At 40.0% G+C, this 13,015-nt stretch overlaps 1 protein-coding gene across 3 annotated transcripts in view; it reads left to right on the top strand.

Annotated features, from left to right (window-relative positions):
• The window catches only part of elp4 (elongator acetyltransferase complex subunit 4), a 59,091-nt gene that overhangs the window by 3,935 nt on the left and 42,141 nt on the right, over nt 1-13,015 (top strand). For all 3 annotated transcript variants that reach the window (XM_078250544.1, XM_078250526.1, XM_078250535.1), the window contains exons 3-6: nt 4,711-4,832; nt 7,798-7,932; nt 9,370-9,506; nt 12,875-12,959. In XM_078250544.1, the coding sequence (XP_078106670.1) occupies nt 4,711-4,832; nt 7,798-7,932; nt 9,370-9,506; nt 12,875-12,959 (479 nt within the window). The remainder of the gene's footprint in view (nt 1-4,710; nt 4,833-7,797; nt 7,933-9,369; nt 9,507-12,874; nt 12,960-13,015) is intronic.

The following is a 13,015-nucleotide window of genomic DNA, read 5'->3' as shown; positions in this document are numbered from 1 at the left end:
ACACATTGGACCTTTAAGCAAGATCGCATGTAAATTCGGTAAACTAGAGTTGTGATGGTTGGAAAAGTGGAAAGACGACCCAAAGCGGCTTTTCATAGTTTTATTTGGTTTCTGTCGACTTTGAATGAAATGTATTTTACGATGCTAAAATTACTGTTTATTTACATAGAGTCTGGTGGATTTAGCGAATGCAATTTCGCGGATGTTTTTATGTTTAAAAAAAGGATCTTACTCTTTAACAGAAAGGTCGACCTCCTTAGAAATCCTTTCCATAATCTTGTCAGACACTTAGAATATTAATCTGAGCCTGTCAGTGGCAAAACGAGAACTTTTTTGAACGTAAATACAAGCTGCACAATTGCCCTATTAACTTACATTGTAGCTTGTTTTGCCGCTGCCGACTGCAGCGATCTTGCTTAATACTGGACCAATGTCAAAGATTGTTGTTCCCATCAGTCACTTAGACACAAAAACATAGGAAATTAGGGTTGAAAAAAAACTGTAGTTACCCTTTAATGTGATATTCCCTGTTGAAACAGGGTGTTTGGGCAGGACATGAGACAGTGAGGAATACATTGTAAGTTCAAAGCAATCAGCTATCAGTTATGGAGAGAACTGTATTGTGATTGGACAGCCTAAAAGGAAGGATTGTTAAAAAAAAAATGTGTGATGACTTTATTGGTCTTTTGTGTTAGCCTCACTAATGCAGTATGAGATTCCCACCGAAGATGGGTTATTTTCCAGAAATTTGATACCTAATTTTATTATATTATTTTAGCACAACTATGACCATATCGTCTGGTGAGTAATTTTGTCTAATCATTTTTTTAAATTGTTATCAGACGCCAAATTCTTGAGTTATAGCCATTTATAAATGAGAGTAACCAAACAATACACCTCATTCAGGTTACAACTACGTCTTAAAGCATCATAAGCAAGTTTAATGTGTTATCATAGTTTGCGAATCAATGCTTTATTAAAACCTGAAGCCATATCCTTTTATTTTCTCTGACTGCAGCCATGGAAGAAAAGCTGCAAGTAATGAACTACTGTTACAATAGAAGTGGCCTTGGTTGACGTCAGTGCATTGGTGTTCACTGTTCAAAAAGATACCTCGTATTTAATATTTCAAGCCAGTAAGATGCATATATGCTACTCTTTTCTAAAGCATTATAACCTTCAGCTATTTGGCAACTCTCTCAATCAAGAAGTTGTATAGATTTCAGTTGCACTTTTTAGCATGCCACAGCTAATGATACAGTCTGCCTTTTCTCAGGCTCTTTGTGGTTAGAGTGTCACCATCTAGCAGAATGGCAAATAGACCAATGACCTGGAGGTCTCTAGTTAGAATCCCAGGTGTTCACACATCCTCTGTGATCCTCAATTGACATGCTCATCTGCAGATGTGTTCTAGAAGTTTTCGGAAGTACGTTCAAAGCAAGTGTGTTTTCTAGGCACATAAATGTCTTCCACTGTATTATTATTGTTATTATCATTCATCATAGGCTAGGCTATATGCACTGGTAGACACTAAGGTTAAGGTATTCTTGTTTCCCCTTCAAGCTGTAATTTGTGTGTAGCAAAGGCCTATACCAACTGATGATATTGCTTTGCCCTTTAATTCACCCCCCCAATCGATGCAGGAGTCAGTGATTATACACTAATGCGTTCTTCCCTTCCATTTTGTGAATCAATGTACGGTTGGTTTCATCTGGTAATGAGAGACACAGTAAAGGTGAATTGCGTGTGTGAGCTCTCTTGTGTTTGAAACGTGTGTGTGTGCACACTGTGCTGTCTGCATGTCTGTTTTGTTGGGTGGGTGGGTGGTATGGGGGGAGTTTGGAGTGTGTGTTTGTTTGTGTTTGTTTCAGGCAGTCATCTCCTACAGTCTGCCCCTTTAGCTGTGATGGCCTGTTTGTGAGACACAGACATAAAATTATCAGACTGGTCGTTGTCTGCCTTTGAAGTGTCTTGAGCTGTCCGTCCTGATTTGTCTACTAGAGGGGGATCAGCGCAGTATGGCTGCTGTCTGAAGATCTCTCATCTGTTGTGTTTTTGTAACAGAAGGAACAAAGCTTTCCAGCTCTTATTAAGTCAACCATGTATGGTTTCATTCCATTAGTTTAAGTGAATATGTTTTTGCTTTAATGTACCCATAATAATTACTATTAAATGTGGCCTGATTGTTTTACATGTTTAAATATGTCAAAGCTTTAAAGTGCACTTTGAATATGAATTATCTTAGATTTTAGTATTTATGTAGAATACTATAACATATTTTGAAGGTAGTTCATCATAATTATTACTCTGACAAACTAATCAGGCCAAATAGTAAATAGTAAAAGTACATATAACATATTTAGTAACATTTATATAACTACAGGATATGCAGTGAGAATGTGCAGTATATCAAGATACAATGAAAATACATCAACCCTAAAGTTACTTATTCACAATTACCAACACTTCTATGGTGTTGCAGGTAGTTTATGTTAGGTTTCATGACAATAAGTTCAGATCTTTGTTGTCCCACAAGAGGAAATTCTTTTATCAGCATAAAAAAATATAAACGTAAACACAATAAAAAAGACATTAAAAGTGCTGGTTCTATACATGCAATACAGAATACAATTTTTTTTCTAAAAGCAATAAAAAACTGCATCAATAGGAATAGGGATAACATAAGATAATAAGCAGGTTCTTTCAGCTGTAACTTCTACATTTGAGAGGAACTATTTGACTCCTAACAGCTCCAAAGAGGCCAAGTCATCTGTTTAAAAACTGCAGTTTTAATGTGTCAAGGGTACAACAATTAAAAAAAAATCATAACACCATGTGCCTAACACTAATAAAGTGAATTGATAAAGAAGAACAATGGTCACAAGTTGAAGCCTAACAATAGATATATATCATACATATACTGTATATGGGGCTTGACAGATGCTGCTAATGGACATTTAACGGTAACCTAATATCCCCCTAATAACCAACCTTTGCAGCTGTATTTACAATAGTGAATTAGATAGTTTGAAGCTAAAGTGCTTTTTTTCGTTAAGTGTCTTTTTTTGTAATTTACCTGCCATATATAATAAATTAATTTGAGCTGGTTAGTAGAAATGCTTTAGACCAAAGATTCATACAAGGGGGAAAACACCCTGACCTAGATATTTAATCTCCTCCCCCTTTAGCAGATGTGATTCAGGACTCTCGCACTCCCACTCCCCTGTTTAAAGGCAAATGAAGCAGAGGCATTTCCCCCCTTTACCAAACCTTGGTCAGAATCTGCAAAAAAGGAGAATAAAAAATCATCCCATGACTGTCCAGAGTGACTGATCTACCTCAAAGATATGACCGTCCTCCACCCCCTGTTGCTCCTATACCCCCGCCACCTCCCACCCCCTCCTTTACCCCCCGCCTCAACAGCCTAATGACTCCTGGAGGTTCCATTTGTAAGGCTCCCATAGAAACACAGCCACAATAGGCCCCATCTTGAGAGGGCCCATCTGGGAGTCTTTGTGGAGCCTGCTGAAAGCCACAAAGGCCTGCTGACCTAGAAACCCATCAATAAGAGAACAGGGAGCCCCACCGACAACAAATTGAAGAGCCATGGAATTTCCTGTGCCATCCTAAGTCCGTAGGTGAGGACATAGACCGGGAACGTGGGAGGGGGGAATTCTCCGGATGTTTGAGGATGACATGTCAGGATGTCATTCCCAAGCTGTCAGCTGTATGCCCATTACCTTAAACTGTCACTGCTGCCTTTGTCCTTGTGCCCACTGTTTGTTATTGTGTGGAGAGGATGAAATCTTCACAAAATGATGATTGTGACAGGAAGCAGCAGCAGCATGCTGGGTAGAGTTATGTGCCCTGCTAGGGGGGGTGGGGTTAGAATCACTTGCATGGCCATTTAATGCTTGAGACACTCCTTTAAATTAGACTGTAATGTCATCACTGCAAGCTGACAATGACTTTTTCCACTTGTGTTTAATTACTTAAGATTTAAGTATCTTGAGTAACTTTTGTATGCCTTTTAACCTACTTTAATAATAATACATACTGTACACCTGATGTGAATGACAGTAGAAACATAATAATGAAAGGATGCCATTGCCATCAGAATTCACACAAAAGCAGAGACATTCAAGTGAACTAGATGCCGGGAAGCATTCTGAGGACAGGCGCTATCTTATCCTGCTTCTGCCTCCTCTTGTGTTCACAGGGAGGTGTCAGGTGAATGTTTAAGACAGGTGTCTCCCTCTCACCTCTGCCACTGGTTGGGGATATGATATGTAAAAGTGGACAGGAATACTGTGAGGACCTTAACAAGAGAGCTGAAGATGTCAGCTCCACTTTGATAGTCAGGTCACACAGTAACACCTATGTTTTTGTGCCATGTCGATTGTCACGATCTGTTACCTACAAAAGGTAGCCCTTGTGTGGTCCTTACATCAATTACAGTTAACAACTGTGATGTGGTCACAAACTTCTTCTGTGGTGTCTGAATGAATGGTCGAAATGAGACAAGATCCAATGACTTGAGGTTGATATAGTTTTCATAGGCAAGACATTGTACCTATTTTATCACTAAATCATTTTCTTAGGCCTTGCAGACAATGTTAGCAATTTGGCATTGATCGACAGAGTGCGTTTATTTGAGTTTTCCACTTGCACTCAAATTCTGATTGTTGTTGTCTTTTGTTTCTCTTTTAGAGGAGGACCGATATGAAAGCTACTCTCGTATGATCTTAAAGTACTTCCTGGCAGAAGGAGTGGTGTGTCGACATGAACTTTTTGTGGCGGCAGCTCAAGATAACCCAGATGACATTTTACAGGTATGAGAGGAGGTGCCGTCTAGTCTGTAAACTCTTAGGAAGGAAATTAGTTGTACCGCATATGAGTATGATTTTCAAGCTACATGTCTTGACAAACCCTCCACAAAGAAGAAAGAATGGCCTCAATATGTCTACTTTAATATTATCCCTGTACAACTGTCAAACTGTCAAAAAGACAGTTTTTGAAAAAAAACTTTTGTTTACCTTTTAGTCATCAGAAGATGTTGAAAATATTCTGCCTACTTTTAGAAGTATTTTTATGTCACAATATATCAATCAGCTCCCACTGTATAGTATTGAGTCTGGTTCGCGCTGGTCAGACCATGATTTAACAGGTATTATAGACGCACAGCTTTCCACAAGATGTGTCAGGGTCAGCGGGGGTATCTGAGAGGTCGAGGGTGGCATGGTTGTGGCATTGTTGAAAAGTTTCCCGATGCGTCATTCTGTGAAGAGGACCCTAGGCCCAGAAGCTGACTGCCACCCAGCATACAGGAGGAGGGCCTCTCTCCCACTGATTGATAGTGGGAGGGGTCACAGCCTCACCCTCTCTTTACATATCAAAGGCTTATTAAGAGAGGGGGACTCCCAAAGGGGATATATCACATCATTTAGTGTTTTCACAGCTGCATTCACAGTATGCTAATCTTCAAATGCTAAGGTTGTACTTTATGCATTACGTTAACATGCACACAAGAAACAAGCTTATTGAAAGACATCAAGTTAAAACAGGAAATTTGAAAACGCGTTCACACGCACTTAAAAAACCCACTTTTGCATGCATCAGCTTATCAGTCAGATTTTCCACCCACCCTACCAGTTTTTAACCAAGGAGCAGGATTTTTTTTCCCCATTTTGTTGGAAAAACATTTGACTGGTTGCACATTGAACAGGCTCTCTTATGGGAGAACTCAGTTTTGTCATATTCTGCGCATCACATTGGATTTTACCAATAGTCTACTGTACAGTCTACTGTGCACGTTAAGAAACTTAAACTGACTTTTTTCAGTCAGACTTTAGATTTAAATGTTCGATACAAGGACACTCCGCTATAAGGATCAATCATCCCTTCACACTGCTGTCACAGCGATATTTTTCCTGTGCGAAGACTTTGTCATGCACACGTGCTCTTGTAAAAACCCCATTAGCAACCCTGTTAAGTTTATACGTGAACAAGAAATTAGGATTCTCCAGGAAAAATCTCACTGTTTTATCTGGGTGTTCTCAATTGCTTCAACGAATCATCTACTGTCTGCATAAAAAATATTCTACTCAACTCCTGTTTTTAAGATCAGGCATCCTCACTGTTTATCAAGTCAGCTACAGATTGCTTTATTTGTATACAGATCTCTAAACAAGATACTTCATTCTATAATGAACTCTTTTTTTAATTTTTTTTTTAATCCTGTTACCAACTTCATAATCATGCCACTCGAAATAACTACAATCTCAGGCCTCCTATCTGCCGAACATCTCAACTTCAGTTTGGTTTAAATTACAGAGGTTCAGTGATATGGAATGCTATGCCATAAGATTTTTCAAATCTGATACCTGTACAATTTAAGAAAGCTGTTAAAGGAGAATTCCGGTCGATTTCAACACGTAACTCTGTTGTTTGTAAATTTGGAGTGCTGTCAGTAGCGAGAAAAACGAAAACAATCGGTGTTGCCTACACCGTGTTATCCTCCTGCTAGCGTTAGCACCCAGGAGATTGAAACCGGGCAAGTTTTAAACGTGCTTTTAGCCTCTTAACATGTCCGAAATGTCATTACAAGTGCCTACCCATGTGAAGTAAATCCTTCCGAGTGAACACAGTGAATCTGACTGCAGTAGATGTGAAAGAAATGCATAAATGTTGTGCTAATTCAGCTCTGTTTAGTTCCAGTGTTGAGACGGCAAGACGAGTGCTTAGGGACTGTCTACAAACTACAACCAAAAAGAGATACATTTTCAAAAATCTGCATATGCTTATTTTTTAAAAGTAAGTACTGTAGTACAACTAGCAGGAGACAAGTTATAATTGAGGTAAGGTTGGAGACACTACCTTATCATTAAATACGTATTTTTTGTATCTCTTTTTGGTGTTTTAGTTTGTAGACAGTCCCTAAGCACTCGTCTTGCCGTCTGAACACCGGAACGAAACAGAGCTGAATTAGCACAACATTTATGCATTTCTTTCACATCTACTGCAGTCAGATTCACTGTGTTCACTCGGAAGGAATCACTTCACATGGATAGGCACTTGTAATGACATTTCGGACATGTTAAGAGGCTAAAAGCACGTTTAAAACTTGCCCGGTTTCAATCTCCTGGGTGCTAACGCTAGCAGGAGGATAACACGGTGTAGGCAGCACCGATTGTTTTTGTTTTCCTCGCTACTGACAGCACTCCAAATTTACAAACAACAGAGCTACGTGTTGAAATCGAACGGAATTCTCCTTTTAAAGGTTTGTTTTTGTCTGTGCGATGTTCCATTCACAATGGAATGTCTTTGTAAACAACCCATGAAACTCCTAATATTATTTTACCTTTTGTATTTATTCTGTTGATTTGATATTGTGTGTAATTTTAATTTTGGCTTTTAGTATTTTAGTTTCTTTCTATTTTAATTGGATTATGCATTGGATAGTGCCCAGATTAAGCTCCTCTGGGGTTTTTTTTTGTATCTCTCCATCACATCTTTAATTGATTATGTTTGTATATGTGTAAACCAATAAAATAAATAGCACAATTAAAGAAACCAAGTTTACTTTTTGTTTACATTCAAGAAATCAGGTTACTGTCAAAAGCTGACACTTAAGTGCATGTACATGTACATTATGCACTGATAGATAAGACCTTACTGACTTGTCATATGACACAAGTCATATGATATTACACAGCAATAAGGATAATTAAAAAGTTTCTTGACCATTCACAATCAACATATTTTAACTTATTATATTAATTGTATCATTTTATGCAGGAACTCCCGGCTCCCATCTTGGATGATGTTGCTATCCATAAACCTGTGGAGCAGCCCAGGCTGTCTTGTGAAGCTCAGAACAGTTTGGATGCCATGAAGATTGCCTGGCGTTATCAGAATCTTCCAAAAGTACAGGTAATCAGGTGATCACATGACAGTTATATTGTCTGTTTTTATAATGAGTGCAGCATATTTGGACTTGAATATACAGTAGACTATAGGTAACTTTGTAATCATGCTTCTTTTATTAATAGTCCAAGATGTTTCTCTGTTAATGATTATATGCGAAAAAACAGCACTGGCTCTCTGGTCATAGTGGTTTGGCAATTGTCTCTACCACTAAATTCTAAACTCCTTTGTGGAGTGAATGAGGCCTCAGCCTCTCCTTTCAGAGCTGGACCAGATTACTCACACTTAGCTGGCAATAGGTAGGCTTTTCACTGGTCCCCAACTCACATATACACACATACACACACACGCCTGCACCCCTGCTTAGCCTGGGAAACAAGAGTACTTTGCAGCATTGACATGTCTGCTCGCTCAACCCTGTGACCCAGACCTGCGCCTCTGTCTTCCCCCAAATCCCTGCCTTTCCCCCTGCTAGGGTCGGCAGCCCTACACTCTTTCTTCCGCTTTGAGGAGAAGTGACCCTCCCCTTCTACTTCTCTGCAGTCTCCCCCCTTCAGTCTATAATCCATATCGCTATGTGGATTAACAGCACACAGTGTGTCCCTGGGGATCCTCTCCCTCTTTCTCTCTCCCTGGAAACTTCTTTATATCTGTGTCCTTTCCTCACCTCTCCCCCTTCCCCTGTAAAATCGTCTTTACAAACCACTAGTAAGCCCCACCAGAGGATTTGCATCCCAAATTCACCCCCAGAGTCAACGCTTACTTTCCCCTTACACACACCTCTCCTGGCATAGCCCACTGTGTCGCTCTACCGATGAAGACATCAGATCAAAGGTGAGGCCGTCAGGGCGGGTATGGAACGCTAAGCGGGTTGCCCAGCTCACAAAGAGAAGATGAGCCCCTGACCCCCCTGCCCTGCTGACCCCCTCGTCCCGCCAGGAGAGGGACACACCGGGGGCCCTAATCCAGATTAGGAGTAGATTAAGGGCCCCTCTAACAATGGAATCCCTGGTTTCACTGAGAGAGAAGAGCTAAAACTCTCTCTTTCAGCTGCAGGAAAACATCCGCCTTCCCCTTTCCCTGACACGTTTGCTTTCACAGCCAGAAGTGGACATTTATGTGAAGAAATGATTAAGAGCGTGGTCGTAGTGGTTATTTAACTTCTTGGCTGTAAGAATGTTAAGGAATGACCCATAAACAATGCAATTGCATTACCATAGCATTGTGAAGCACGCTCATTTAACATATTAGAAAGACAAATATGATTTTTTCAATTGCTTTATTGTTATCTGAAATTAGTTAAATGCATCATTTGTTGTAAGAAGTTTAAAGCAAGCAGTAGCGTTAGGCAGGGATGATTGACAATAAATTCAAATGCTCTCTAATTAAAGGTCTTTAGTGTTCATATGCTTTAACATGAGTTTGACTTGTCGACCTCCGCAGAGTGCCCTGGCGTCCTCATCCCGGTTCGGGCATTACTATGACGTCTCTAAGACTATGGAGCCAGAAATTCGCCAGGCAGCCAAGTGCCATCGCTTCTACCCTACAGAACATCCCACCCAGTCATCACCCACACACAGGTAAAACGACAAGACATCATCCACAGAACGCATGGAAACCAATGAGACACCATCTGCAAAACACAGGCACACAAACACGACATCATCCACAAAACACAGTTACACAAATAAGACATCTTCAACAGAACACAATAAGCAAACATGGCATCGTTCACAGTACAGGTAAACCACCAATGCAGGCAGACCAACATAATTTAAAGAGTGCATACTCTAAGCCCTGCAACCAGCATGTGCATTAGAGAAAAGGCAACCTGAGAGGAAGAAAGATTTAGCGCTCCCCAGTATCATGCAGAGCCCTTTGTTTGAGATACTCATTTATTTTTCTATATATATTTTTTATTGCATTTAATAAAAATTCCCAGATGAATTTTACAGTTATGCACAGCTTTCTATGCCACCCAACCCCACCTTCCACCCCATGGGGCAGCGATGCTCAAAGTAAACACAAAGTAAAAAAGTGTGTGTGTATATATATATATATATATATACATATACAAATACATAAATATATACATACTGTACATACATACCTGCACATACATGTAAAAAATAAGTAAGTAAAAGAAAGGTTAATTGACAATTGTTGAAAAGTGAAAGGGGAGAAAAAAAATACTATACTTATTCATAAGAATTTAATAAACTGTAGGGCTGATACTAATGATTGTTTTCATTATCAATTAATCTTTTCACATTTCTTGATCAATTGTTTTGTCCATAAAATGTCAGAATGCAGACCTCTGCCAAGGCAAAGACCTATCTTGCAAAACCAAAGTGAAAAATAATTAGTGTATCTGTCCAGTAATTCGGATCCGCTCCAAAATATAATGGGGTTTTCCTTGGCCCATGCTACACCCTTCCACATGTCATGAAAATGGAGCCAGTAGTTATTCCATAATCCTGCTGACAAACAGACAGACAAACAAACACACTGAACCAAAAATAAATAAATGCCGATCACAGGAAAAACAAGAGCGCAAGTTAACATATTCAGATGTTTTGTGCGACAATAGTAAAAAAAAGCAAAGATATTTCATTTACTCTGATATAAAACAGAAAAAATGAAGAAATTCAGAAACTGGAACCAGGTAATGTGTAACATTTCTGTTTAAAAAAAAAAGACTTTAAATGATAAAAAAGTTATTGAAAGTAAAGTACAGTAGTACAATTTCTTTGTTTTGTATAGTTTCTGAGATTCATTAAATTGCTTAAAAATATGAAACCGTATTAATCATTACAGCTGAAATCTAAGTATCCACAGTTTTCATCATGCTTAAATGAAATATCCGGTTTCATCCGGTGTTTTTTTTTTTTTTTTTATTAATTTTAAAATATCAGTATTTTTAACCTTTTAAAAGCTTATACAAATCAGTTTAAAAAACAGCTTGGTTTATCTTCTGTTCTGAGTAGCTTGCCATTGGCCTAAGACATTCAGCCTCTTGGAAAGGTTGTGTATGTCTATTTAAATAGGTCTTGTTTGCTCAGCGTCTGTTTGATTTCTCCTGCGTTGAGTGTATTTAGGGTTCACAGGTCACGCAGGCTCTTTACTCAGAGAGTGCTGTTGAACACACAAGGGCACACGAAGGCACACTCACACACACTGGGTAAATACAGCAATCTGGAGCACAGAGGATGTGGAGGAGGCTTTATAGAATCCCTCTTCCTTTATTTCAGCAAACAGAGACTGTTTAACAGAGCACCCATGCAAACACATTAAATGTTGTGGATATTCAGTTTAAAGTATATATTGTGTAGACCATGAAGGGGTCAGCATTCGGTATTTTACTAAATATCACTTCAAAACATCTCAAATATCTTCTCCATTGATGTTTGCAGCGTTGTGTGGAAGTGTAGTGAGTAAGAGTGACATGGTGGTACTGTTGTGGCGTCTGAATTGGTTATAGATCTTACAGACATTTTGACAGCAGGAAACTACACCTGCACCGCACCATTATACCCCCAGGCCCCCATATACACGCACACGCACGCACACACACACACACACACACACACACACACACACACACACACACACACACACACACACTCAGCATATTACACACACACATATACCACACAAACTCCTAAGCAGGCTACTCCCCCTTGCACGTGTCCACAGCCCCATGTTGATACCCTAGCTGTTAAATTGCTCCGTTTCACTTGAAGGCATAATTGGCACAAATTGCTCTCTAGGTGATACAGATCCTGTTGTTTAAGACCAAGCATCCCCCTTCTCTCCTCCTTTCTTCCTTCGCTGAAAGACGAACACCGAGATAAAGAAGCTTCCCTGTGTATGATCTTAATTAGCAGACGCACTAGCCCCTGTAGCTAAGCACCTAGACCTTTTTGGTACCTGAATGAGGGGTGCTCAGTAGGGGTAGCTAAAACACAATGCCGTCTCACACAATGGCTGCCAACCAGAGGCAACCTCCTGCTCAACTGCATGTCAAACCATCCCAGCCCCCTACCTCAGAGCCGGGGCATGGGCAGAGAGGCCAAGGAGGGTAGGTGTCCCTCTTTCACCAAACCAGCTCTATCATTAGCCCCAGCGGGGTCAGGAGGCACCATTGTTGGGCTGAATAACTGAAATAGAGTACATAGATGTACTTGGCACAAGTGTAATCAGTGTGTATTACTGTTCTTTATGCAGGGCTATTGGCGTGTGACCAATCTATGTGTATCAGCTTCTGTAGCCTGCAGGTCGAATTGACAACTGACATAGCAGCCCACAGTGACTCACTACAGAGTGGTCATTACAATGGTGGGGTGTTCTTAAGTTGAGGGACCTGTGTAAAAAGATGGGGTTAACATTTCTATTGGCCATACTATAGGCACAAGATGGGCTCAGCAGTAATCCATCCCTTGACTGTTGCTAAATGTTGCTCCGATGGTATTGTATGCCCTTTGTCAAAAGTGCACATCTTACCCTTTATTAAACACCAAAATGCTGTTCCCTATTAATTTTAGATATCAGCCCATTAATCCCCCCCCTCCTTCTCACTTATCGTCTTTGTTGTGTGTATGTTTGTGCATATGCACGTCTCATCTGTCTGTTTGTCTGTCTGTCTCGGCACAATCAGATCCTCAGGGAGCTGACAGAGAACCAGTCATGTTGTAATTTAATCAACCAAATAAATTAATTGGATCTCCTGATATGGATCATCTGTCTGCTTCAGTGGTTCCAGAAAAGCACAGTCAGGAGGAGCATGCTGTAGTCATATAGGATTAAGCTACTGCGGTGAAAGGCTTGGCCCAGTTTTATCAAAATGGTTTCAATTTACAGTTTATGTCCTAAGTAACCCTTTTGTGTTCTGTTTCTGGTTGTGTCCTCCACTATTTCCACTCTCTCCCCTGCCCTATGCTCTTTTCAGTACTATGCCCGAGTCCTACTCTGCGTTGCTGAAGTCACTTCAAGAGGTCATACACAGTGAGGGCTTTGATGTAGCAGCCCCTATGGTAAGAACCAGAAGTGGATGACTGCTTTGCAATTGTTTCTTTCAACCTGAATTTTT

Source organism: Sander vitreus, chromosome 1 (assembly GCF_031162955.1).
Source record: "Sander vitreus isolate 19-12246 chromosome 1, sanVit1, whole genome shotgun sequence".
Lineage (NCBI taxonomy): Eukaryota > Metazoa > Chordata > Actinopteri > Perciformes > Percidae > Sander > Sander vitreus.
This window is presented reverse-complemented; position numbering and strand designations above follow the sequence as displayed.